This window comes from Salvelinus alpinus, chromosome 15, assembly GCF_045679555.1.
Source record: "Salvelinus alpinus chromosome 15, SLU_Salpinus.1, whole genome shotgun sequence".
NCBI classification, from domain to species: domain Eukaryota; kingdom Metazoa; phylum Chordata; class Actinopteri; order Salmoniformes; family Salmonidae; genus Salvelinus; species Salvelinus alpinus.
The window spans coordinates 54,943,022-54,970,479 of NC_092100.1; the positions used below are offsets into that span (position 1 = coordinate 54,943,022).

Consider the following 27,458-nt stretch of genomic DNA (forward strand, 5'->3'; position numbering starts at 1 on the left):
TGGAGAAGAGAGGAGGGGATAGGGTCAAGCGGGCAGGTTGTTGGGCGGCCGGCCGTCACAAGACGCGAGATTTCATCTGGAGAGAGAGGGGAGAAAGAGGTCAGAGCACAGGGTAGGGCAGTGTGAGCAGAACCAGCGGTGTCGTTTGACTTAGCAAACGAGGATCGGATGTCGTCGACCTTCTTTTCAAAATGGTTGACGAAGTCATCTGCAGAGAGGGAGGAGGGGGGGGAGGGGGAGGAGGATTCAGGAGGGAGGAGAAGGTGGCAAAGAGCTTCCTAGGGTTAGAGGCAGATGCTTGGAATTTAGAGTGGTAGAAAGTGGCTTTAGCAGCAGAGACAGAAGAGGAAAATGTAGAGAGGAGGGAGTGAAAGGATGCCAGGTCCGCAGGGAGGCGAGTTTTCCTCCATTTCCGTTTCGGCTGCCCGGAGCCCTGTTCTGTGAGCTCGCAATGAGTCGTCGAGCCACGGAGCGGGAGGGGAGGACCGAGCCGGCCTGGAGGATAGGGGACATAGAGAGTCAAAGGATGCAGAAAGGGAGGAGAGGAGGGTTGAGGAGGCAGAATCAGGAGATAGGTTGGAGAAGGTTTGAGCAGAGGGAAGAGATGATAGGATGGAAGAGGAGAGAGTAGCGGGGGAGAGAGAGCGAAGGTTGGGACGGCGCGATACCATCCGAGTAGGGGCAGTGTGGGAAGTGTTGGATGAGAGCGAGAGGGAAAAGGATACAAGGTAGTGGTCGGAGACTTGGAGGGGAGTTGCAATGAGGTTAGTGGAAGAACAGCATCTAGTAAAGATGAGGTCGAGCGTATTGCCTGCCTTGTGAGTAGGGGGGGAAGGTGAGAGGGTGAGGTCAAAAGAGGAGAGGAGTGGAAAGAAGGAGGCAGAGAGGAATGAGTCAAAGGTAGACGTGGGGAGGTTAAAGTCGCCCAGAACTGTGAGAGGTGAGCCGTCCTCAGGAAAGGAGCTTATCAAGGCATCAAGCTCATTGATGAACTCTCCGAGGGAACCTGGAGGGCGATAAATGATAAGGATGTTAAGCTTGAAAGGGCTGGTAACTGTGACAGCATGGAATTCAAAGGAGGCGATAGACAGATGGGTAAGGGGAGAAAGAGAGAATGACCACTTGGGAGAGATGAGGATCCCGGTGCCACCATCCCGCTGACCAGAAGCTCTCGGGGTGTGCGAGAACACGTGGGCGGACGAAGAGAGAGCAGTAGGAGTAGCAGTGTTATCTGTGGTGATCCATGTTTCCGTCAGTGCCAAGAAGTCGAGGGACTGGAGGGAGGCATAGGCTGAGATGAACTCTGCCTTGTTGGCCGCAGATCGGCAGTTCCAGAGGCTACCGGAGACCTGGAACTCCACGTGGGTCGTGCGCGCTGGGACCACCAGATTAGGGTGGCCGCGGCCACGCGGTGTGGAGCGTTTGTATGGTCTGTGCAGAGAGGAGAGAACAGGGATAGACAGACACATAGTTGACAGGCTACAGAAGAGACTACGCTAATGCAAAGGAGATTGGAATGACAAGTGGACTACACGTCTCGAATGTTCAGAAAGTTAAGCTTACGTAGCAAGAATCTTATTGACTAAAATGATTAAGATGATACAGTACTGCTGAAATAGGCTAGCTGGCAGTGGCTGCGTTGTTGACTTTGTAGGCTAGCTGGCAGTGGCTGCGTTGTTGACACTACACTAATCAAGTCGTTCGGTTGAGTGTAATAGTTTCTACAGTGCTGCTATTCGGGGGCTAGCTGGCTAGCTAGCAGTGTTGATTACGTTACGTTGCGTTAAAAGAACGACAATAGCTGGCTAGCTAACCTAGAAAATCGCTCTAGACTACACAATTATCTTTGATACAAAGACGGCTATGTAGCTAGCTATGTTTCAGCATAATAATGCACAGCCCCATGACACAAGGATCTGTACACGATTCCTGGAACTTGAAAAGGTCCCAGTTCTTCCATGGCCTGCATACTCACAAGACATGCCTCTGCTGAGCACAAACTAGAATTTTGTGCAACTTTCAGCGCGCATTCACTGAGGCTGTACCCGCTTTATGTTACAGTGGCCAAGTAGGCTACTGTGGCAATTTGATCATAATGTAGGTCTACCAGCTTGGCCTACCATCAAAATCAATTGAGAAAATGCATCCCATAACATTTTAACACAGAAATAGCTGTTCTATCATTCAGCCTACATAAGCAGCCAATGTGTGGTGTTCAGTGTAGGCCTACATTCCATGAAACTTTTGAAAAATACATGCAGGGCATAAACCTGTTAATCCACTTGTCCTTCAGACAAGGAGGTGACTGAAAAATGTTGTGTTTGATGCAAAAAATGCATTATTATTCCCATACCATTATTACAGAGAATCAGACAAATTATGCTACCCTCTGCCTATTGGCTACTTAACACCCTTTAGAAGAAAAAAAAGCACTTTCTCTGATTTGCTTTTCAAATGTACATGTTTTGTGCTCTTGTTGGAAGCAATCACGCCCACATTGCTGACTACAAATTATCTATAACTGGGCTAATAACTCACTAACTAGCAAAGGATATGAACAAAATGTGCACACGTGGCTACATGCAGCTCTCACTTTGATCTCAAAACAAGCACATCTGGCTCACGACCGCCCATCCTGTAAACACAGTCCAGTTCAAAGTAAATGGCACAGATCCATATATGGCAATGGTCTATTTGCATATAGGTGTAACAGTTCAACTTTAGTCCGTCCCCTCGCCCCAAACCGGGCGCGAACCAGGGACCTTCTGCACACATCAACAACAGTCACCCACGAAGCATCGTTACCCATCGCTCCACAAAGGCCGGGGCCCTTGCAGAGCAAGGGGAAACACTACTTCAAGGTCTCAGAGCAAGTGACGTCATCGATTGAAAGGCTATTAGCGCGCACCACCGCTAACTAGATAGCCATTTCACATCGGTTACATAGGCCCACTGCAGCTCTGATGGTTTATGTTATGTAGAGTACGGGCTGAGTAGTGCGTGTCAATGCAATAGAATCCTACTCCAAAGCCTTCTGCCTACAACAAAATCTCTTGCATAGTTATTTTTGTTTCGGTATGTTGCATTGAAAGTGGCTAATATTCCATTGATTTGATCACAATTGCCACAGTAAAGGGAAACGTTGATAGAGTTAACAGGGAAAACTAGAACAGTGGTCCCCAACCTTTTCAAGAACACTGAGTCAAAATGCATGCTGAGATCTACTGCTCAGATTTTTTTTTAACATGACTTAAAAAATGTAAGCCTATACAACATTAACCAATTAAAAACAGTACTGTATTAAAAAGTGGGCACTTTTAATACAGTGTTGTTTGACATGACGTTTTAAATAGTGGGCACTTTGAATACAGGGTTGTTTGACATGACAACGAATGAAAATGCCAGGGAGGAGTAATTGTGACAGGGATATGAACAAAGTGATGGCCAGTATTTCCTTTGGGACACTATAACCTTTGACTACATTTAATGTTATTTCTTAACTACTTAATGTTGCTAAAATATTCATGCTTTACGTATTCCTTTTTGATTTAGAAGATACTGTTGCACAAACAACATGCTGATTTAGGCACCATCCCTGGTATTATCAGGCTGTATAGCTAGCTACGTTTACTCTAACTCAGTACATGTATTAGCTAGGGTAGCTAGCCAGCTAACTAGTGATTTTTTAATCAACAATGTTGCATGTGCTGCATTGATCATGCAGACACTGAATGCAGGTGTCTCGTGATCGAAGAACAACAAATGCGCTCCTTGACTGACAGAGGGCAGAGATGCAGTAGATGGTATAGAGTACAGTATATACATATGAGATGAGTAATGTAGGGTATGTAAACATTATATTAAGTGGCATTGTTTAAAGTGGCTAGTGATCCATTTTTATATACATTTCCATCAATTCCCATTATTAAAGTGGCTGGAGTTGAGTCAGTATGTTGGCAGCGGCCACTAAATGTTAGTGGTGGCTGTTTAACAGTCTGATGGCCTTGAGATAGAAGCTGTTTTTCAGTCTCTCGGTCCCTGCTTTGATGCACCTGTACTGACCTCGCCTTCTGGATGATAGCGGGGTGAACAGGCAGTGGCTCGGGTGGTTGTTGTCCTTGATGATCTTTATGGCCTTCCTGTGACATCGGGTGGTGTAGGTGTCCTGGAGGGCAGGTAGTTTGCCCCCGGTGATGCGTTGTGCAGACCTCACTACCCTCTGGAGAGCCTTACAGTTGTGGGCGGAGCAGTGTGATACAGCCCGACAGGAAGCTCTCGATTGTGCATCTGTAGAAGTTTGTGAGTGCTTTTGGTGACAAGCCGAATTTCTTCAGCCTCCTGAGGTTGAAGAGGCGCTCCTGCGCCTTCTTCACAACGCTGTCTGTGTGGGTGGACCAATTCAGTTTGTCCGTGATGTGTACACCGAGGAACTTAACTTACTACCCTCTCCACTACTGTCCCGTCGATGTGGATAGGGGGGTGTTCCCTCTGCTGTTTCCTGAAGTCCACAATCATCTCCTTTGTTTTGTTGACGTTGAGTGTGAGGTTATTTTCCTGACACCACACTCCGAGGGCCCTCACCTCCTCCCTGTAGGCCGTCTCGTCGTTGTTGGTAATCAAGCCTACCACTGTAGTGTCATCCGCAAACTTGATGATTGAGATGTCTACTGCAGCCCTCATCCTCTATATACAACACCCGTTTTACCAGTCACATTCTGTTAAAGGTCCCCAAAGCACACACATCCCTGGGTCGTGCGTCTTTTCAGTTCACTGCAACAAACACTCAAACTGGACATTTTTTTTTTTATCTCAATCTCTTAATTCAAAGACTCAATCATGGACACTTTACTGACAGTTGTGGCTAATTTGGGCGATGTATTGTTGCCTCTACCTTCAGCCCCTTGTGCTGTAGTCTGTGCCCAATAATGTTTGTACCATGTTTTGTGCTGCTACCATGTTGTTGTTGTGTTACTACCATGCTATGTTGTCGTCTTAGGTCTCTCTTTATGTAGTGTTGTGTTGTATCTCTTGTCGTGATGTGTGTTCTGTCCTATTTTAATATTTTATTTATTTTATCCCAGCCCCCGTACTCGCAGGATGCCTTTTGCCTTTTGGTAGGCCGTCATTGTAAATAAGAATTTGTTCTTAACTGACCTGCCTAGTTAAATTAAAGTTAAATTAAAAAATATATCACAAACTCAAAGTCCCACAATGCAACGCTGAATTATTTTGTGCGCAGTTTTCTGGGCCGGGTAAGAGGTGGCAGTGTAAGGGACGTTGTATGACTTTGTGCCTGTGTTTAGCAGGCTAGTTAGGTCGTTTATTTGACAGGTGCTACATTTTCAGAGCCATGGAGGCCCTTATCCCTGTCATCAATAAATTACAAGATGTGTTTAATACAGTTGGCGCAGACATTATCCAGCTGCCGCAGATTGCTGTTGTTGGAACGCAGGTAAGAATCGCTGGCCAGCTAACTAGCATCCCTTCACCTAGTTTCATTCCCTTAACGTTAGCTATAGTACTGTTGTCTGTATCACGCAGTTCCACTTCGAAATATTTCATAGTACATGAACATTTACGTGTACTGTGTTTTCGATGAAAGGTTAGCTAACGTTACTATAGTTACCTTAGCTATAGCAAGTTAGTTAGCTAGCTAGATAGTTAGCTTGGCTAACGTTAGTGGCTATGAATCATGAGCTGCTAACTAGTTGGTTATAGCGAATTTGACAGGAAGTGGAACCTGGCTAACGTTAGCCCTGTGTAATGTTAAAACAGCTGTGCTCAGCAGAAGGTGCCATTGAAATGTAATGGCATCCCATGTCTCTAAATGTACGTATTACACATTTACTGATTTGTTTACACTGGTATCCCTCTCCTAGCCTTTGAAGACTTCAGTGGTTTTGATGAATGAAAACATCAATTAATTCTTCCAAGACATCCCTCCCTTTTCTTATTGCTTGAATTATCATTCATTATATGTCAGTTGGCAACCAACTGGTGCATTACCACTACCAACTGGACTGGAGTATGGACCTCAGTTCAGCTTTCATTCACCCATGTGGGTATTTGCTCCCAAAAAACAGTGAGGAGATGGCACGTGGGTATATGCAACTAAAAACCAATGAGGAGATTTGCACCGCATCATGCCACAAATAAAACCAAGTTCTATTTTACCAACTGGCTATGCAGACGCACGAGCAGTGTGGGTGCAATGATTGAATGTACCATGCTGACCACACTGCCTGTGCAAGCGTTGCAAAATAAATGTACACATGCTATTCAATCATTGCACCAACAGTGCTCGCGCGTATCAACAAGCGTCTGCGTAGCCAGACGCTAAAATAGAACTTGGTTCTATTTGTGACGCTTGATGCGCTGCAAGTCCTGCCTCTCCCGTCTCCTCATTGGTTTTTAGTAGCATATACCCACGTGGGTGATTCATATTTCAATGTTTAATGCTTTTAAGACCTGTCCCCAAATTAATATAGTTCGTTCAGAGTTCGTTTTGATATTTTAACCTGCGTGTCCTGATCGCGTGTGGGTGGACAAAATCAAAATGCGCAGGAGGACGAGCGGTCTGTTCAGCATGTAAGGGACTTCAGCTAAGTGTACCCCGTTTCCAGTGTGCCTGCCAACAGAGTAAAGATTGCCTCAAGATCGTACCTTCTTGAGGACAAAGTAACGAGGCTCCAAGGAGCAAGTAGTTGGACAGTTTTGACTCCCCAACAGCAGCGGCTCACTTTGAGCAGACCAAGGTCTGCCGCAAACGGAAGTAAATTAGAGGCAAATTACAACCTCCTTAATTTGAGTTTTGGAAACAAGTGCTTTCATGAATGCATAGCGCGGGCCTCGTTTCACAGGAGCGTTGTAAAATAAGCTTTCTCTCAATGAACCAGCCTTAACAAATAGTTTATTTACAGATTCAATTTTATTGTCCAACATCAGTTTTATAATTTCTTAATTTTGTGGCTACCTAGAGTGTCCTCTTTCCACTGCTGAATTGCAGTAGGAGTGGGGCGGGCTGGCCCAGTCATGGATAGAAGGGAAATTAATGTCAATATCTTTGGGGGGGGGGGGGGGGGGGGTTTAGCTAACCCTTTTCCAAATGTTAATTCTCCTGACCTGCTATGTTAATTCTCCTGACCTGCTAAGTTCTCCTGACCTGCTACCTTAATTCTCCTGACCTGCTACCTTAATTCTCCTGACCTGCTACCTTAATTCTCCTGACCTGCTACCTTAATTCTCCTGACCTACTACGTTAATTCTCCTGACCTGCTAAGAAAAGTCAAATCTTATGTTAATTTGACAAGCTGGATCCATTCTGGCCCTGGTGTTCGTAGACAGCTATGTTTAGTTATTACACCTAATTTAAAATGTTCATGTCTATGCTACATTTTAATTGTATTTGAAAACAGATGAAAACAGAAAACAGATTGTATTTGAAAACAGCTGTTATTTATTAATAAAACATTTCATACAAGTTTCCTATAGGACAGGTTGTTATATTATACTAATATTATATTTTGAAGTTGTATTACTGTGTAGGGGTCTTGTTCTTCTAGGTTAAATGTATTTTCTTAAATTATATATTCATTTATGATTTATACCAGGGATTAAGACACAATGGGCAATTTTTTTTTTTTTTTTTTATTTTTTTTATTTTTTTTTATTTAACCGTTATTTTACCAGGTAAGTTGACTGAGAACACGTTCTCATTTGCAGCAACGACCTGGGGAATAGTTACAGGGGAGAGGAGGGGGATGAATGAGCCAATTGTACACTGGGGATTATTAGGTGACCGTGATGGTTGAGGGCCAGATTGGGAATTTAGCCAGGACACCGGGGTTAACACCCCTACTCTTACGATAAGTGCCATGGGATCTTTAATGACCTCAGAGAGTCAGGACACCCGTTTAACGTCCCATCCGAAAGACGGCACCCTACACAGAGCAGTGTCCCCAATCACTGCCCTGGGGCATTGGGATCTTTGTTTAGACCAGAGGAAAGAGTGCCTCCTACTGGCCCTCCAACACCACTTCCAGCAGCATCTGGTCTCCCATCCAGGGACTGACCAGGACCAACCCTGCTTAGCTTCAGAAGCAAGCCAGCAGTGGTATGCAGGGTGGTATGCTGCTGGCATAAACCTGTCATGTTGGTATAAGAACATTGTTCTACTTTATTTTATTACAGCGTTACAGGCATATTTCTGTTGTGTTAAAATGAATTACAATAATCTAAATGTGATTTTCGAGCATCTTGGGTGGATGCCCTAATGTGTTACACACCCAATGCAAATGGATGTCTGGTCATTTTAAATGTTGCCCATCACGTTGTCTGGTGCCAAATTCTCTTAACGGAAACCCTGACCAGGGGACACTCTTCCATCTGGTCAAAGGATAGAGATTCCAATGCCCCAGGGCAGTGAAGGGGACGTTGCACTGCGTAGGGTGCCGTCTTTCGGATGGGATGTTAAACGGGTTTCCTGACTCTCTGTGATCATTTCAAAACCCCATGGCACATATCGTAAGAGTAGGGATGTTAACGCCGGTGTCATGGCCACCGAATCATCCCCCTTATTCCTAATTGGCATATCACTCCTCACCTCTCCATCTAAGAGCTTGTGTGGTGAGCATTCTGGCACAAAAATGGTTCCCCCTACTGTGTAAAGTGCTTTGAGTTCCTCAGTTGGTAGAAAAGCTCTATATAAATCCAATGAATTACATTTACATTTAAGTCATTTAGCAGACGCTCTTATCCAGAGCGACTTACAAATTGGTGCATTCACCTTATGATATCCAGTGGAACAACCACTTTACAATAGTGCATCTAACTCTTTTAAGGGGGGGGGGGGGGTTAGAAGGATTACTTTATCCTATCCTAGGTATTCCTTAAAGAGGTGGGGTTTCAGGTGTCTCCGGAAGGTGGTGATTGACTCCGCTGACCTGGCGTCGTGAGGGAGTTTGTTCCACCATTGGGGTGCCAGAGCAGCGAACAGTTTTGACTGGGCTGAGCGGGAACTGTACTTCCTCAGAGGTAGGGAGGCGAGCAGGCCAGAGGTGGATGAACGCAGTGCCCTTGTTTGGGTGTAGGGCCTGATCAGAGCCTGAAGGTACGGAGGTGCCGTTCCCCTCACAGCTCCGTAGGCAAGCACCATGGTCTTGTAACGGATGCGAGCTTCAACTGGAAGCCAGTGGAGAGAGCGGAGGAGCGGGGTGACGTGAGAGAACTTGGGAAAGTTGAACACCAGACGGGCTGCGGCGTTCTGGATGAGTTGTAGGGGTTTAATGGCACAGGCAGGGAGCCCAGCCAACAGCGAGTTGCAGTAATCCAGACGGGAGATGACAAGTGCCTGGATTAGGACCTGCGCCGCTTCCTGCGTGAGGCAGGGTCGTACTCTGCGAATGTTGTAGAGCATGAACCTACAGGAACGGGTCACCGCCTTGATGTTAGTTGAGAACGACAGGGTGTTGTCCAGGATCACGCCAAGGTTCTTAGCACTCTGGGAGGAGGACACAATGGAGTTGTCAACCGTGATGGCGAGATCATGGAACGGGCAGTCCTTCCCCGGGAGGAAGAGCAGCTCCGTCTTGCCGAGGTTCAGCTTGAGGTGGTGATCCGTCATCCACACTGATATGTCTGCCAGACATGCAGAGATGCGATTCACCACCTGGTTATCAGAGGGGGGAAAGGAGAAGATTAATTGTGTGTCGTCTGCATAGCAATGATAGGAGAGACCATGTGAGGATATGACAGAGCCAAGTGACTTGGTGTATAGCGAGAATAGGAGAGGGCCTAGAACAGAGCCCTGGGGGACACCAGTGGTGAGAGCACGTGGTGCGGAGACAGATTCTCGCCACGCCACCTGGTAGGAGCGACCTGTCAGGTAGGACGCAATCCAAGCGTGGGCCGCGCCGGAGATGCCCAGCTCGGAGAGGGTGGAGAGGAGGATCTGATGGTTCACAGTATCAAAGGCAGCCGATAGGTCTAGAAGGATGAGAGCAGAGGAGAGAGAGTTAGCTTTAGCAGTGCGGAGCGCCTCCGTGACACAGAGAAGAGCAGTCTCAGTTGAATGACTAGTCTTGAAACCTGACTGATTTGGATCAAGAAGGTCATTCTGAGAGAGATAGCAGGAGAGCTGGCCAAGGACGGCACGTTCAAGAGTTTTGGAGAGAAAAGAAAGAAGGGATACTGGTCTGTAGTTGTTGACATCGGAGGGATCGAGTGTAGGTTTTTTCAGAAGGGGTGCAACTCTCGCTCTCTTGAAGACGGAAGGGACGTAGCCAGCGGTCAAGGATGAGTTGATGAGCGAGGTGAGGTAAGGGAGAAGGTCTCCGGAAATGGTCTGGAGAAGAGAGGAGGGGATAGGGTCAAGCGGGCAGGTTGTTGGGCGGCCGGCCGTCACAAGACGCGAGATTTCATCTGGAGAGAGAGGGGAGAAAGAGGTCAAAGCACAGGGTAGGGCAGTGTGAGCAGAACCAGCGGTGTCGTTTGACTTAGCAAACGAGGATCGGATGTCGTCGACCTTCTTTTCAAAATGGTTGACGAAGTCATCAGCAGAGAGGGAGGAGGGGGGAGGAGGGGGAGGAGGATTCAGGAGGGAGGAGAAGGTGGCAAAGAGCTTCCTAGGGTTAGAGGCAGATGCTTGGAATTTAGAGTGGTAGAAATTGGCTTTAGCAGCAGAGACAGAAGAGGAGAATGTAGAGAGGAGGGAGTGAAAGGATGCCAGGTCCGCAGGGAGGCGAGTTTTCCTCCATTTCCGCTCGGCTGCCCGGAGCCCTGTTCTGTGAGCTCGCAATGAGTCGTCGAGCCACGGAGCAGGAGGGGAGGACCGAGCCGGCCTGGAGGATAGGGGACATAGAGAGTCAAAGGATGCAGAAAGGGAGGAGAGGAGGGTTGAGGAGGCAGAATCAGGAGATAGGTTGGAGAAGGTTTGAGCAGAGGGAAGAGATGATAGGATGGAAGAGGAGAGAGTAGCGGGGGAGAGAGAGCGAAGGTTGGGACGGCGCGATACCATCCGAGTAGGGGCAGTGTGGGAAGTGTTGGATGAGAGCGAGAGGGAAAAGGATACAAGGTAGTGGTCGGAGACTTGGAGGGGAGTTGCAATGAGATTAGTGGAAGAACAGCATCTAGTAAAGATGAGGTCAAGCGTATTGCCTGCCTTGTGAGTAGGGGGGGGAAGGTGAGAGGGTGAGGTCAAAAGAGGAGAGGAGTGGAAAGAAGGAGGCAGAGAGGAATGAGTCAAAGGTAGACGTGGGGAGGTTAAAGTCACCCAGAACTGTGAGAGGTGAGCCATCCTCAGGAAAGGAACTTATCAGGGCGTCAAGCTCATTGATGAACTCTCCAAGGGAACCTGGAGGGCGATAAATGATAAGGATGTTAAGCTTGAAAGGGCTGGTAACTGTGACAGCATGGAATTCAAAGGAGGCGATAGACAGATGGGTCAGGGGAGAAAGAGAGAATGTCCACTTGGGAGAGATGAGGATCCCAGTGCCACCACCCCGCTGACCAGAAGCTCTCGGGGTGTGCGAGAACACGTGGGCAGACGAGGAGAGAGCAGTAGGAGTAGCAGTGTTATCAGTGGTAATCCATGTTTCCGTCAGTGCCAAGAAGTCGAGGGACTGGAGGGAAGCATAGGCTGAGATGAACTCTGCCTTGTTGGCCGCAGATCGGCAGTTCCAGAGGCTGCCTGAGACCTGGAACTCCACGTGGGTCGTGCGCGCTGGGACCACCAGGTTAGAGTAGCAGCGGCCACGCGGTGTGAAGCGTTTGTATGGTCTGTGCAGAGAGGAGAGAACAGGGATAGACAGACACATAGTTGACAGGCTACAGAAGAGGCTACGCTAATGCAAAGGAGATTGGAATGACAAGTGGACTACACGTCTCGAATGTTCAGAAAGTTAAGCTTACGTTGCAAAAAATCTTATTGACTAAAATGATATAGTACTGCTGGCTGGTGAAATAGGCTAGCTAGCAGTGGCTGCGTTGTTGACTTTGTTTGAAAGTGTAGCTGGCTAGGTAACCTCTAACTGGCTAGGTAACCTCGACAATTACTCTAGACTACACAATTATCTTGGATACAAAGACGGCTATGTAGCCAGCTAAGATCAAACAAATCAAACTGTTGTACTGTAATGAAATGAAATGTAATACTACCTGTAATACTACCTGTGGAGCAAAGCGGAATGCAACTACTCGCTCCAAACCAAACCGGAAGTGCGTATCGTAGAGGGAGAGGCAATAGAAGTGTTGTTTCTTGTATTATTGTCTTTTGTGTCTTTAGAGGACTGCTTCACCTTAATGTCCCCTTTCCCTTTTCTTCTGTCCTTATTTTGTCCCACTTTGTCCCTTCTTTGTCCCTTCTTCTCTTCTGCCAACTAGACACTCCTTGTTAGCTAGCTAGCTTCTTTCAGGAATGTCCCTAGCAACTGCCTAGCAACAGGTAAACAACTTAGCTAGCTAAGAAAACGGTATAATTTTATGAAAAATTGTTACTTTTTCAAAAGCCTTTCTTCTTTGTTTGCTGCTTGTTTGGTCTCCTATTCAGTTTGCAGTTTTCTTTTGATTTTTTTTCGATGTACTTTACTCTAAAAAAACATTTACATTTCAATATTTGTAGGAGCTCATCTTTTCAGCTGCTGCTGCTTAATTTGGAACTCCGGAACAAATTAAAACGGAATTATTATCATCATATAGGCTACACCTGTAATCTTCTCTCCACACACAGCTCTTGTTGGCCTAGGTGTTACCTAATAGGTTTACAGAAGCATGACATCCTCTCTGACACCTTCACTGGTCTGTCACCTTCTTTGTCACTATCTCAGCCCTTTGGCAACCGTCTGAACTGAAGGTGCCATGGCGACAAGAAGGCAGCCCCTTGGATGCTCCAAGTGTGTGTCTGCTCTGGTCTCGTTATTCATTAGTGCTTTTCCAAAAGGACAGATGCACACCGAGGGGATCTTTTGAGAAATCCTTGACCCCGTCAGTTCTATAATTGCCACACATGAATCGAGCCCAAGCTAAATTAGGTCAACCGCATCCAGGCGCAGCTGAGGTGAGGCCAGTTAGGTTCAAATGATGTGAAACTATTTGACTTGTGATGAGTCATGGCTGTCGTAGCCTCAGTTGAACGATGTTTACTACTAGCTCACTTTTACTTTCGCTCTGTAGGTGAGCATGCTATGTGTTTCTGTTTCCAGAGCAGTGGGAAGAGTTCGGTGCTAGAGGCTCTGGTGGGCAGAGACCTTCTGCCCCGTGGTACTGGTGTTGTCACCCGTCGGCCCCTCATCCTCCAGCTGGTCCACGTGGACCCAGAGGACCGCAGGAAGACCAGCGAGGAGAATGGTACTGTGAACACAACACTATCACTGCTTTAGGGTGGCAAAATTCAGCGAATTTCCCCAAAAGTTCCCAGGTTTTCAGAAAGCCTGGTTGGAGGAGCCCTCCTCTGCTTAGGCTATTCCCTTCTAATTCTGCAAGGGAATCCTCCAACCAAGGTTTTTGAAAAAGATGCCTCTGTACACTCTGCTGAGTGCAAACTTGAACGTTGGGGAAATTCTGTGCAACTTCCAGCGCGCGTTTACTGTGAACACTGAGGCTGTACCCACTTTAAGTTAGTTAAAACAGTGTCCAAGTAGGCTACTGTAGCTATTTGATCATATTGTAGGCAATGGAGAAAATCCATCCCATAACATTTTAACATGGAAATGGCTGTTCTATCAATCAGCCTACAGTAGCACCCAATGTCTGGTGTTCAATGTAGGCCTACATTCCATGAAACTTTTGAAAAACACATGCAGGGCTTAACGTTAACCTGTTTATCCACGTGACTGAAAATGTTGTTGTGGTGTTTGATGCAAGAAACCACAAAATAAAATGCATTATTATTCCCATACCATTTATTACAGAGAATCAGACAAATGATTCTACCCTCTGCCTATTGGCTATGTAGCTTATTCAAGACTGTCTCAAAATACAACACTGCCCATTTAAGACAAAAAAAAAGCTCTTTACCAGACTCGCTTTTCTAAGATGTCCAGAAATGTACACGTTTTGTGAAATGTACACGCCCCTATTGTTGACTACAAATGATCTATAACTAGGCTAATAATTCATTAAATTGCAAAGGATACGAACAAAATGTGGCTACATGCAGCTCTTGCTTTGATCTCAAAACAAGCACATCAGCTCACGACCACTCATGCTGTAAACACAGTCCTGTTCAAAGTAAATGGCACAGATCCAGATATGGCAATGGTGAATTTGCATATAGACCTACTGCAGCTCTGATTGGTTATGCCGCACCGGTCTGTGTAGAGTACGGGCTGAGTCGTGCGTGTCGATGCAATCGAATCCTACTCCGATGCGTTCTGTTTACAACAAAATCTCTTGCATGGTTAGTTTTGCATACTACGTCGTGTATAGTTAATTTTGTTTCGGTATGTTGCATTGAAAGTGGCTAATATTGCATTGATTCGCCACAGTAAAGGGAAACGTTGATAGTGTTAACAGGGAAAACTCTAGAAGTTGAGTGAAGTTCAACCTTGTGTTTCTGTGGGCTGACATTTCTTCTGCATGTCAGTCCCAGGGAGCTGTGCTGCACGGTGGCTCTGCAGGGCACATGTTGTTGTTGACCCCCCTTCCCTGTCCCTCTCATGTCTACAGTCATTAGATGACTGTTTACATTCCTCTAGTTCAGACTTTGTCCTTCTGTGACTGTCTGCTGTTTTTTTTTTTTTGTGTGTCACTGTGTTAACTCGGCATATATTCAAGTCTGCAGCACTCCGTCTGAGTACTAGCTACTATCCAGCTAGTGTCCATAGTAGCTAGCTAATATACTGCAGTAAATATGGCAAGGTATAGACAAATAAATAGGCTTCCCCTTAGATTCTACTCACGTTATATCTAGAGGCTCCTAAATATTATTACTGAGCCATTAAGTCACAACAATGTCATGTTACTCAATCCTCAATGTCATCCCAAGACATTTGAACACAAAACCAAGCCTGTGCCCTGCTGTTGTGAATAGTCACACACTGGATGGATCATGCCAAAAAAGTACTGCATTGCTGCAGATGGCCATGGTGCAGGAGCTGCAGCTAGGCTAACGGCTAACCATTTTCACCTGTCATCTGATCTCTCCTGAACCACAGACCCCAATGCCTGGAAAAACGGGAGCTATTACAAAGGTCTCCTTTTCATTGTTTCTCCTTGCCTTTTTGTCTGTGTTCGATCATCAGCTTCTTACTCGAGGCCTGTCCCTTTTCATATGGCCCCCCTTCCATCCTGCCTATTGTTTTTGTAGACTTGATTAAGCTGCCAAACTTTAGCTTAACTTGATTCAGCGAATCAAGCCCAACAAGGTCAGTCTGGTGTTTCAGACAAAACACTTGATTGTCTGTATAAGGACATCCTGTATAAAATAAAAACTATTCCGGAGTGCATGATCGTTGTCAACTTTGTCAGAAATCATGGTAAGTATGACTTTTTTTAAGGGCAAATTTAAAAAAAATCAGCTGTCCTCAAACAGCTGATTTTGTTTTCTTAGTTTGGTAGGTAATTATTTGTTTAAATAATCCAACTAATACAGTGATTTATTAGTTGAAAGAATAACTTTGTTGTTTATCAAAGGTGTTTGGTAGCTAGGTAGTAGCGTATGCCTGTGCTCCCCATAACGCACCAACCATGCTTTGGCTTGTCTCACAGGCATATCTTTTTTTATTGACAAACAACATTTCTCACTATTGTTTGTTCAAGCCTCTGGGTTATTGGCCTGCAGGATGTATTCCCATCCCAGCTGAACAACTCAACCCGACCCAATGACAGTATCAGCCGGTCCCAATTCACTCCCCTGGCCCCTAACCTTGCTTTACAGATCTGTAAGATGTACTTGATCTGGTGGAAGCTCCACCACTGCACTTTTAATGTCTATCCAGATCCTTCAGATATGCAAACATGGGTTAGGGCCACGGTAAAGGGGTTAGGGAGTGAATTGGGACCCGCTCTATCATCACAACACTGGTCATTAAAGTACTACTCCAAATGACATCTGCCAGACCGGCTGGGGAATGGGAATGACACGGTCTTGTGTTTATGTCCCCATAGGCGTCGATGGAGAGGAATGGGGCAAGTTTCTACACACCAAAAGCAAGGTATGTCTCAGTAACCATTCCTCAGAGCTAGTTTCTGTGTTGGTTCAAAGCCTGCAAGTTGCTGACAGAGCGACGCACCTCCTCCAACTATCTGTTCATCTCAGTGGAGTTCCCTGCCCTTTCACTGTTACAAATAGACATGCAGCTTAAATACTTGATTGACCTGATTATAGGCATGCATGCAAAGCATTGTTTTGATTTACTGACTGAAGATCACTGGAAAAGCTATATGGGTTTTGTAGCTTTGTCTGGAGAGTTTGTTTGACAGGAATCCTATTTAAATCACCTCAGGCACACACCCTTTCAGTCGCAGGCAAACAGACACAGGAGGATGTACAGCAGTACTGTCTTCTAGACGGAATGGCCCAGAGCATAAAGTAGAGATGAGGGAATAGGGCGTAATATACAGTCGAGATGAGGGAATAGGGCGTAATATACGGTCGAGATGAGGGAATAGGGCGTAATATACGGTCGAGATGAGGGAATAGGGCGTAATATACGGTCGAGATGAGGGAGTAGGGCGTAATATACAGTCGAGATGAGGGAATAGGGCGTAATATACGGTCGAGATGAGGGAATAGGGCGTAATATACGGTCGAGATGAGGGAATAGGGCGTAATATACGGTCGAGATGAGGGAGTAGGGCGTAATATACGGTCGAGATGAGGGAGTAGGGCGTAATATACGGTCGAGATGAGGGAAGAGGGCGTAATATACGGTCGAGATGAGGGAATAGGGCGTAATATACGGTCGAGATGAGGGAATAGGGCGTAATATACGGTCGAGGTGAGGGAATAGGGCGTAATATACGGTCGAGATGAGGGAAGAGGGCGTAATATACGGTCGAGATGAGGGAATAGGGCGTAATATACGGTCGAGATGAGGGAATAGGGCGTAATATACGGTCGAGATGAGGGAATAGGGCGTAATATACGGTCGAGATGAGGGAATAGGGCGTAATATACGGTCGAGATGAGGGAAGAGGGCGTAATATACGGTCGAGATGAGGGAAGAGGGCGTAATATACGGTCGAGATGAGGGAAGAGGGCGTAATATACGGTCGAGATGAGGGAATAGGGCGTAATATACGGTCGAGATGAGGGAATAGGGCGTAATATACGGTCGAGATGAGGGAATAGGGCGTAATATACGGTCGAGATGAGGGAATAGGGCGTAATATACGGTCGAGATGAGGGAATAGGGCGTAATATACGGTCGAGATGAGGGAATAGGGCGTAATATACGGTCGAGATGAGGGAATAGGGCGTAATATACGGTCGAGATGAGGGAATAGGGCGTAATATACGGTCGAGATGAGGGAATAGGGCGTAATATACGGTCGAGATGAGGGAATAGGGCGTAATATACGGTCGAGATGAGGGAATAGGGCGTAATATACGGTCGAGATGAGGGAATAGGGCGTAATATACGGTCGAGATGAGGGAATAGGGCGTAATATACGGTCGAGATGAGGGAATAGGGCGTAATATACGGTCGAGATGAGGGAATAGGGCGTAATATACGGTCGAGATGAGGGAATAGGGCGTAATATACGGTCGAGATGAGGGAATAGGGCGTAATATACGGTCGAGATGAGGGAATAGGGCGTAATATACGGTCGAGATGAGGGAATAGGGCGTAATATACGGTCGAGATGAGGGAATAGGGCGTAATATACGGTCGAGATGAGGGAATAGGGCGTAATATACGGTCGAGATGAGGGAATAGGGCGTAATATACGGTCGAGATGAGGGAATAGGGCGTAATATACGGTCGAGATGAGGGAATAGGGCGTAATATACGGTCGAGATGAGGGAATAGGGCGTAATATACGGTCGAGATGAGGGAATAGGGCGTAATATACGGTCGAGATGAGGGAATAGGGCGTAATATACGGTCGAGATGAGGGAATAGGGCGTAATATACGGTCGAGATGAGGGAATAGGGCGTAATATACGGTCGAGATGAGGGAGTAGGGCGTAATATACGGTCGAGATGAGGGAGTAGGGCGTAATATACGGTCGAGATGAGGGAATAGGGCAGAGCATGCGGTCGAGATGTGGGAGTAGGGCAGAGCATGCGGTCGAGATGTGGGAGTAGGGCAGAGCATGCGGTCGAGATGTGGGAGTAGGGCAGAGCATGCGGTCGAGATGTGGGAGTAGGGCAGAGCATGCGGTCGAGATGGGGGAGTAGGGCAGAGCATGCGGTCGAGATGGGGGAGTAGGGCAGAGCATGCGGTCGAGATGTGGGAGTAGGGCAGAGCATGCGGTCGAGATGAGGGAGTAGGGCAGAGCATGCGGTCGAGATGAGGGAGTAGGGCAGAGCATGCGGTCGAGATGTGGGAGTAGGGCAGAGCATGCGGTCGAGATGTGGGAGTAGGGCAGAGCATGCGGTCGAGATGTGGGAGTAGGGCAGAGCATGCGGTCGAGATGTGGGAGTAGGGCAGAGCATGCGGTCGAGATGAGGGAGTAGGGCAGAGCATGCGGTCGAGATGAGGGAGTAGGGCAGAGCATGCGGTCGAGATGTGGGAGTAGGGCAGAGCATGCGGTCGAGATGTGGGAGTAGGGCAGAGCATGCGGTCGAGATGTGGGAGTAGGGCAGAGCATGCGGTCGAGATGTGGGAGTAGGGCGTAATATGCGGTCGAGATGTGGGAGTAGGGCGTAATATGCGGTCGAGATGTGGGAGTAGGGCGTAATATACGGTCGAGATGAGGGAAGAGGGCGTAATATACGGTCGAGATGAGGGAATAGGGCGTAATATACGGTCGAGATGAGGGAATAGGGCGTAATATACGGTCGAGATGAGGGAATAGGGCGTAATATACGGTCGAGATGAGGGAAGAGGGCGTAATATACGGTCGAGATGAGGGAAGAGGGCGTAATATACGGTCGAGATGAGGGAATAGGGCGTAATATACGGTCGAGATGAGGGAAGAGGGCGTAATATACGGTCGAGATGAGGGAATAGGGCGTAATATACGGTCGAGATGAGGGAATAGGGCGTAATATACGGTCGAGATGAGGGAAGAGGGCGTAATATACGGTCGAGATGAGGGAATAGGGCGTAATATACGGTCGAGATGAGGGAATAGGGCGTAATATACGGTCGAGATGAGGGAATAGGGCGTAATATACGGTCGAGATGAGGGAATAGGGCGTAATATACGGTCGAGATGAGGGAATAGGGCGTAATATACGGTCGAGATGAGGGAATAGGGCGTAATATACGGTCGAGATGAGGGAATAGGGCGTAATATACGGTCGAGATGAGGGAATAGGGCGTAATATACGGTCGAGATGAGGGAATAGGGCGTAATATACGGTCGAGATGAGGGAATAGGGCGTAATATACGGTCGAGATGAGGGAATAGGGCGTAATATACGGTCGAGATGAGGGAATAGGGCGTAATATACGGTCGAGATGAGGGAAGAGGGCGTAATATACGGTCGAGATGAGGGAATAGGGCGTAATATACGGTCGAGATGAGGGAATAGGGCGTAATATACGGTCGAGATGAGGGAATAGGGCGTAATATACGGTCGAGATGAGGGAATAGGGCGTAATATACGGTCGAGATGAGGGAATAGGGCGTAATATACGGTCGAGATGAGGGAATAGGGCGTAATATACGGTCGAGATGAGGGAATAGGGCGTAATATACGGTCGAGATGAGGGAATAGGGCGTAATATACGGTCGAGATGAGGGAATAGGGCGTAATATACGGTCGAGATGAGGGAGTAGGGCGTAATATACGGTCGAGATGAGGGAGTAGGGCAGAGCATGCGGTCGAGATGTGGGAGTAGGGCAGAGCATGCGGTCGAGATGTGGGAGTAGGGCAGAGCATGCGGTCGAGATGTGGGAGTAGAGCAGAGCATGCGGTCGAGATGTGGGAGTAGGGCAGAGCATGCGGTCGAGATGTGGGAGTAGGGCAGAGCATGCGGTCGAGATGTGGGAGTAGGGCAGAGCATGCGGTCGAGATGTGGGAGTAGGGCAGAGCATGCGGTCGAGATGAGGGAGTAGGGCAGAGCATGCGGTCGAGATGAGGGAGTAGGGCAGAGCATGCGGTCGAGATGTGGGAGTAGGGCAGAGCATGCGGTCGAGATGTGGGAGTAGGGCAGAGCATGCGGTCGAGATGTGGGAGTAGGGCAGAGCATGCGGTCGAGATGTGGGAGTAGGGCAGAGCATGCGGTCGAGATGAGGGAGTAGGGCAGAGCATGCGGTCGAGATGTGGGAGTAGGGCAGAGCATGCGGTCGAGATGTGGGAGTAGGGCAGAGCATGCGGTCGAGATGTGGGAGTAGGGCAGAGCATGCGGTCGAGATGTGGGAGTAGGGCAGAGCATGCGGTCGAGATGTGGGAGTAGGGCAGAGCATGCGGTCGAGATGTGGGAGTAGGGCAGAGCATGCGGTCGAGATGTGTGCAGACACAGTAATTTGCTCTGGTGCTTTAGGTCCTTCATGCGTGAACAGAGAAATCTTTGTGATGTGCTATACTGTAAATGGCATTGATGGAGGATGTTTTTTTCTTTATCTTTATGATTACATTTGTAAGATTTGATTATATTTAGACTTCTGTAGTGGTCTTTTGCGGTTGGGTCCAGATTATAGTAAATCACATTTACATTTGTCGTATGCAGCTATGTAAAACAGAATTGAATCATTTCTTATACTGCGCATTATTCATAAACATGTTTTTGTTTTTAGATCTACACAGACTTCGATGAAATCAGGCTCGAGATCGAAGCTGAAACCGAAAGAGTTTCTGGCAATAACAAGGTATGTCAACAATAACAAATTATTTGAATCAAAGGTAGTCCAAAGCAATGTCGAACAGATTGCCAACTGCTGAGTTGACATTTCTTTGTTTTCTTCCAGGGAATCACCGATGAACCCATTCACCTGAAGATCTTCTCCCCTCACGTAGTCAACCTCACACTAGTGGATCTGCCAGGTATCACAAAGGTACACACAAAGCAAGGTGCTTTAATTTCAAATATAAAAGCGAATTGAGTTGCTCAAGTGTGATCGAGTTGGTTTGAACCTGCCACAATACTTATTTAGCTGTCTGCGCTAACGCCTAGGCATTAGCTCTGGGAGTTAACGCAAGTCTTAGGATCCCAGGCACTGAGATCACCTATCTTTCATGCACTGAACCACCTCTTTCCAAGTTTATTGAGGGAGATAGAACTCCAAGTATGGTTTGAACTATGATATGGGCAGGAATTAATTGTGTGTGTGTGTGTGTGTGTGTGTGCATGTTCTACCCAGGTCCCAGTGGGAGACCAGCCCAAAGACATAGAGGTGCAGATCAAAGACTTGATCGTGAAGCACATCTCTAACCCCAACTCTATCATCCTGGCTGTGACTGCGGCCAACACAGACATGGCCACCTCAGAGGCCCTCAAAGTTGCCCGTGAGGTCGACCCCGACGGTAAACACCTCCAAATTTCTTCTCTTCTTCACTGTCTCTCTCCTTTTTTTGTTTGTCTATGCCTCTTCTTTTTGTGTGTCTGTCGGTCTCTGCATCTCTCTCCTCTCTCCACCACTCTTGCTCTCTCTGTTAACAGTAGGTGACAGACAATTAAGGTTTTCTCTAATACTTATATCAGACACGCCGTGGCGTACACCGCTGTACAAAAACTCTTGATTACCTGGATGTAGGCCCAGGAGTTTTTCCTGACTATCTCACTTGACCAGGAAAACTCTAGCCTCTAGTTATAGGCTAAACTCCTGTCCCTATTTGGAGGTAACTGTGGAAAGGTTTGGTTATCATGGCTGTGGATCTGGTCCTGTAATTCATAAAGCTTCTCAGAGTAAGGTAGACGACCTAGGATCTGCCTTTCAGATCATAATGAATAAGATTTTATTGACGGGGGGGGACCTGATCCTAGATTAACACTCCTACCCTGATATGCTTTTTGACTATGGGTTCTGGGTATTTGTGTCACTGTGTAGGCAGGAGGACGTTAGCGGTGGTGACCAAACTGGACCTGATGGACGCTGGGACAGATGCCATGGACGTTCTGATGGGCCGGGTCATCCCTGTTAAACTTGGCCTCATTGGCGTGGTCAACAGGTCTGCACCATGACACAATCATCTTCAGTCTCTAACATGTTGAATATAGCAAGGGTTCAGCCCTATGGAAAATCCAGTATGTAAGGGTGTTAGAAGCCAACAGTCACTTAGGATTAAAATGGGAAAAGGGCCAGCATTCCTTAAGTTTTGTTAGGATTTTCTTTTACTGTACTATGTACTTTTAATTTTGAGTCATTTAGCAGACTCCAGAGCGACGTAGTTAGTGCATTCATCTTAAACTGGCTATGTGGGACAACCACATAATTATCTGTCATAGAAAGTACATTTTTCCTCAAAGTTCTGGAGAAGTTGCAGGGGTTTGATGGCACTAGCGGAGAGCCCAGCCAACAGTGAGTTGCAGTAGTCCAGATGGGAGATGACAAGTGCCTGGATTAGGACCTGCGCCACTTCCCTGTGTGAGGTAGGGTAGTAGTCTACTGATATTGTAGAGGATAAACATGCAGGAGAGAGTCACTGCTTTGATGTTTGCAGAGAACGACATGGTGTTGTCCATGCTCACGCCAAAGTTATTTGCACTCTCCGCGATGGAAAAGTCTTGGAGCGGCCAGGTCTTCCACGGGAGGAAAAGTAGCTCCATCTTGTCGAGGTTGAGCCTGACACGCGTCTCTGCCAGGCATGCAGAGATGCGTGTCGCCACCTGGGTGTCAGAAGGGGGGGGAAGGAGAAGTTGTTGAGTGTCATCTGCATAGCAGTGATAGGAGAGACCATGTGAGGATATGACGGAGTAGAGTGTCTATATGGAGAACCGAGCCTTGGGGGACACCAGTAGTGAGAGCACGTGGTGCAGACAAACATCATATCCACATCATCTGGTAAGAGCGGCCTGCCAGGTAGGATGCAATCCAAGAGTGTGCAGGGCCTGAGACGCCCAGCCCTGAGAGGGTGGAGAGGAGGATCTGATGGTTCACTTGTGTCGGAAGGCAGTGACTAGATTTTAGGAGGATGAGAACAGAGGAGCGAAAGTCAGCTTTGGCAGTGCAGAGAGTCTCCGTGACACGGAGAAGAACAGTCTCGGTTGAGTGACCCGTCTTGAAGCCTGAGTGGTTAGGGTCAATAAGCTCGTTCTGCGAGGGAGTTGGAGAGATGGCGTGCTGACGTTTTTTGGAAAGAAAAGATGGGATACCGGTCTGTATTTATTTATTTTTTAATTACGTCGGGTCGAGTGTTGGTTTCTTGAGGAGGGGAGCGACTCTGACCATTTTGAAGTACGAGGGGGATGAGTTGCCAGTGAAAACCGGTGGTCAGGGATGAGGAATGGGAAAGATGGTCTGGATGCAGGGATGGTGTCGGGTGGCTGGTCATCACTAGTCGCGGTATTTCACCTGGAGAGAGAGAGAGGAGAAAGAGGTCAAGGCGTAGGGTAGTTCTGTGTGAGTGGGACCAGTGGACTCAATAGGCTGACTGAATGAGGAGCTGGTAGTAAAATAACTCAAACAGTCCTATCCTTCATGCCTTTCTTCAGGAGTCAGTTGGACATCAACAATAAGAAGTCAGTGGCCGACGCCATCCGTGATGAATATGCCTTCCTACAGAAGAGGTATCCCTCCCTCGCCAACAGAAACGGAACCAAATACCTGGCTAGAACATTGAACAGGTATGAGCAATGTTCCGTCCACAAAAAAATGGACACTTAGCAAATTTCAGGTCTGCTTTAGAGCAAACTGGACTACCATCACAAACAATGTTAACATTTTAACATAGAAATCGCTGTTCTGTCAATCAGCCTACAGTAGCAACCAATGTGTGGTGTTCAATGTCGGCCTACATTCCATGAAACTTTTGGAAAAACACATACAGGTTTTGACATTGCCCTGTTTATCCACTTGTCCTTCAGACAAGGTGACTGAAAATGTTGTTGTGTTTGATGCAAGAAACCACTTTACAAAATAAAATGCATTATTATTCCCATACCATTTATTACAGAGACTCAGACAAATTATGCTACTTAGCTTATTCAAGCCTGTCTCAAAATACAATGCTCCTTTAAGACAAAAAAGGCCTTTACCTGACTCGCTTTTCAAAGATGTCCAGAAATGTACGTTTTGTGCTCTTGTAGGAAGCAATCACGCCCCTATTGCTGACTACAAATGATCTATAACTAGGCTAATAACTCACTAACTAGCAAAGGAAACGAACAAAATGTGCACACGTGGCTACATGCAGCTCTCACTTTGATCTCAAAACAAGCACATTTGCTCACGACCGCTCATCCTGTAAACACAGTCCAGTTCAAATTAAATGGCACAGATCCATATATGGCAATGGTCTATTTTCATATAGACCCATGCAGCTCTTATTGGTTATGCCGCACCGGTTTGTGTAGAGTACGGGCTGAGTCGTGCTGCAATAGAATCCTATTTCGAAGTGTTCTGCCTACAGCAAAATCTTTTGCACAGTTGGTTTTGTTTCAATATGTTGCAATGAAAGTGGCAAATTTTGCATTGATTTGATCACAATTGCCACAGTACAGGGAAACGTTGATAGTGTTAACTAACAGGGGAAAAGTTCAATCTCGTGCTTTTCTCCGTGGGCCGATTTATTTATTTTTCCTCTGCGCGGCAGTTTAGTCTACGCACGCGCGCAGTTTAGAAGGAACATTGGGAATGAGAAAGAAATAATATATTAGGCATATAAGTCCTCAACAGAAGAGTATTTTTGAGGTTTGAAAACATCTGGCCAACTATGATTTTAGAGCGTAATGTCACTCTAGAAACTAACAACTATCATGTTGTCTGTTGCCTTTTCTACTTTCTCATTCTACTCCTCGTTGCAAGATTGTTGATGCACCACATCAGAGACTGTCTCCCGGAGCTAAAGACTCGTATCAACGTGCTGGCGGCCCAGTACCAGTCCCTGCTGAGCAGCTACGGTGAACCTGTAGAGGACCAGAGCTCTACACTGCTCCAGCTCATCACGAAGTTTGCTGCAGAGTACTGCCACACCATCGAGGGCACCGCCAAGTACATAGAGACAACCGAGCTGTGAGTAACTTCTTCTTTCTCTTGAAGGTCCAATGCAGCTGTTTTTCTCTCTCAAATCATTTCTGGGTAACAATTACGTACCTTTCAGTTATTGTTTTCAATTAAAATTGTCAAAAATAAACAAAAATAGCTTCTTAGCAGAGGGCAATTTCTCACGCAATAATTTTGCTAGGACTGTCTGGGAGTGGTCTGAGTAGGAAGGGGAAAATTGGCAGAGAGGTATGGAATTCTGTCTTATTGGTCTATTAACTAATTTACCACCTGGTGATGTCACCATGGAAGACCTGATCTCCGTCCCACCGAACAAGCTGACATTTCAGACGGTCTTGTCAAACAGCTCTTACACTAAAAGGCATTATCATTTTCAAAATGTCGCAGTATTATTCCAGCCTCATACCAATTATATAGAGAACATAGGAAAATCACATTTTTGACTGTACTGGGCCTTTACATATTATATATATATATTTTTTTTTCATTTATTTGAAGAGATAGACAGGAGGGATGGAGAACCCTTTTCAAACATCCTTCTACCTCTAGTTACCAGAAGGGGGCATACAAGTATAGCATCACAAATCAACCAATTTGAAGCTTTTGCAGTCCAATGTAGTGGGTAGATTACGTGGTCTAAATTAACTAGGCTAATACATTGATCACACATTTTAAACATTTTGTTGCATGTATATGTAACAGTGGACCGTTCTCTTTCAGGTGTGGTGGAGCACGAATCTGTTATATTTTCCATGAGACTTTTGGTCGGACGCTGGAGTCTGTGGACCCACTAGGAGGTCTGACCACCATAGACGTGCTAACAGCTATTAGGAATGCTACGGTGAGTGTGCAATGCTATATACTGTATTGTGCGCTACTAAACTGAACAAAAATATAAACGCAACATGTAAAGTGTTGGTCCCATGTTTAATGAGCTGAAATAAAAGATCCCAGAAATGTTCTATCCACACAAAAAGCTTATTTCTCTAAAATCTTCAGCACAAATCCCTGTTAGCATTTCTCCTTTGCCAAAATAATCCATCCAACTGACAGGTGTGGCATATCAAGAAGCTGATTAAACAGCATGATCATTACACAGGTGCACCTTGTGCCGGGGACAATTAAAAGCCACTCTAAAATGTGCAGTTTTGTCACACAACACAATGCCACAGATGTCTTACGTTTTGAGGGAGTAGGTAATTGGCATGCCGACTGCTAGAATGTCCACCAGAGCTGTTGCCAGATAATTGCATTTTCATTTCTCGACCATAAGCCGCCTCCAACGTCATTTAAGAGAATTGGCCTCACAACCGCAGATCACGTGTAACCACTCTTGTCCAGGAATGCCACATCCGGCTTCTTCACCTGCGGGATTGTCTGAGACCAGCCACCCGGACAGCTGATGAAACTGAGGAGTTTTTCTGTCTGTAATAAAGCCCTTTTGTGGGGAAAAACATATTCTTATCACCTGGGCCTGGCTCCCCAGTGGGTGTGTCTGGCTTCCAAGTGGTTGGGCCTGTCCCCTCCCAGACCCACCCATGGCTGCGCCCCTGCCCAGTCATGTAAAATCCATAGATTAGAGCCTAACACATTTATTAATTTCCTTTTTATGAACTGTAACTCAGTAAAATTGTTGCATGTTGTGTTTTATATTTTTGTTCAGTATGTTTATCTATACAGACTCACATATTTAGCTGTATGGGACGGCAGGTAGCTTAGTGGTTAGAGCGTTGGGCCAGTAACCAAAAGGTTGCTAGATCGAATCTCCGAGCTGACAAGGTAAAAATCTGTCATTCTGTCCACGAACAAGGCAGTTAACCCACTGTTCCCTGGTAGGCTGTCATTGTAATTAAGAATTTGTTCTTAACTGACTTGCCTAGTTACATTTTTTTTATTTTATTCGTTTGCAGAGTAGAATGATGGAATGTTGAGTGTTTTGATAGGTGTTTTCGTTTCTTTGAGATTGGATAAGAATAACTTTATCGACTCCGTGATTTATTGTGAGTTGAGATGAGTTGCGTGTTGTTAGCCAGAGAGGCTGTTGGGTAATGTAGTCTCTGTCTGTGTGTGTGTAGGGCCCGCGGCCTGCCCTGTTTGTGCCCGAGGTGTCGTTTGAGCTGCTTGTGAAGAGACAGGTGAAGAGACTGGAGGATCCCAGTCTGCGCTGTGTAGAGCTGGTCCACGAGGAGATGCAGAGAATCATCCAGCACTGCTCCAACTACAGCACACAGGTAGACTAGAC

General features: G+C 46.5%; 1 protein-coding gene across 6 annotated transcripts in view; it reads left to right on the top strand.

The window, feature by feature from the left end:
- The first annotated feature begins 5,229 nt into the window (after window positions 1-5,229).
- The window catches only part of LOC139540356 (dynamin-1-like protein), a 30,320-nt gene continuing 8,091 nt past the window's right edge, over window positions 5,230-27,458 (top strand). For 3 of the 6 annotated variants that reach the window (XM_071344133.1, XM_071344129.1, XM_071344131.1), the window contains exons 1-11: window positions 5,231-5,452; window positions 13,197-13,341; window positions 16,102-16,148; window positions 20,852-20,923; window positions 21,023-21,109; window positions 21,416-21,578; window positions 22,103-22,223; window positions 23,707-23,838; window positions 25,019-25,225; window positions 25,937-26,057; window positions 27,292-27,447. In XM_071344133.1, the coding sequence (XP_071200234.1) occupies window positions 5,351-5,452; window positions 13,197-13,341; window positions 16,102-16,148; window positions 20,852-20,923; window positions 21,023-21,109; window positions 21,416-21,578; window positions 22,103-22,223; window positions 23,707-23,838; window positions 25,019-25,225; window positions 25,937-26,057; window positions 27,292-27,447 (1,353 nt within the window). In that variant the 5' untranslated portion in view covers window positions 5,231-5,350. Of the gene's footprint in view, window positions 5,453-13,196; window positions 13,342-15,149; window positions 15,186-16,101; window positions 16,149-20,851; window positions 20,924-21,022; window positions 21,110-21,415; window positions 21,579-22,102; window positions 22,224-23,706; window positions 23,839-25,018; window positions 25,226-25,936; window positions 26,058-27,291; window positions 27,448-27,458 lie in introns of all 6 variants that reach the window. The other 3 variants (XM_071344128.1, XM_071344130.1, XM_071344132.1) reach the window with 2 other exon arrangements.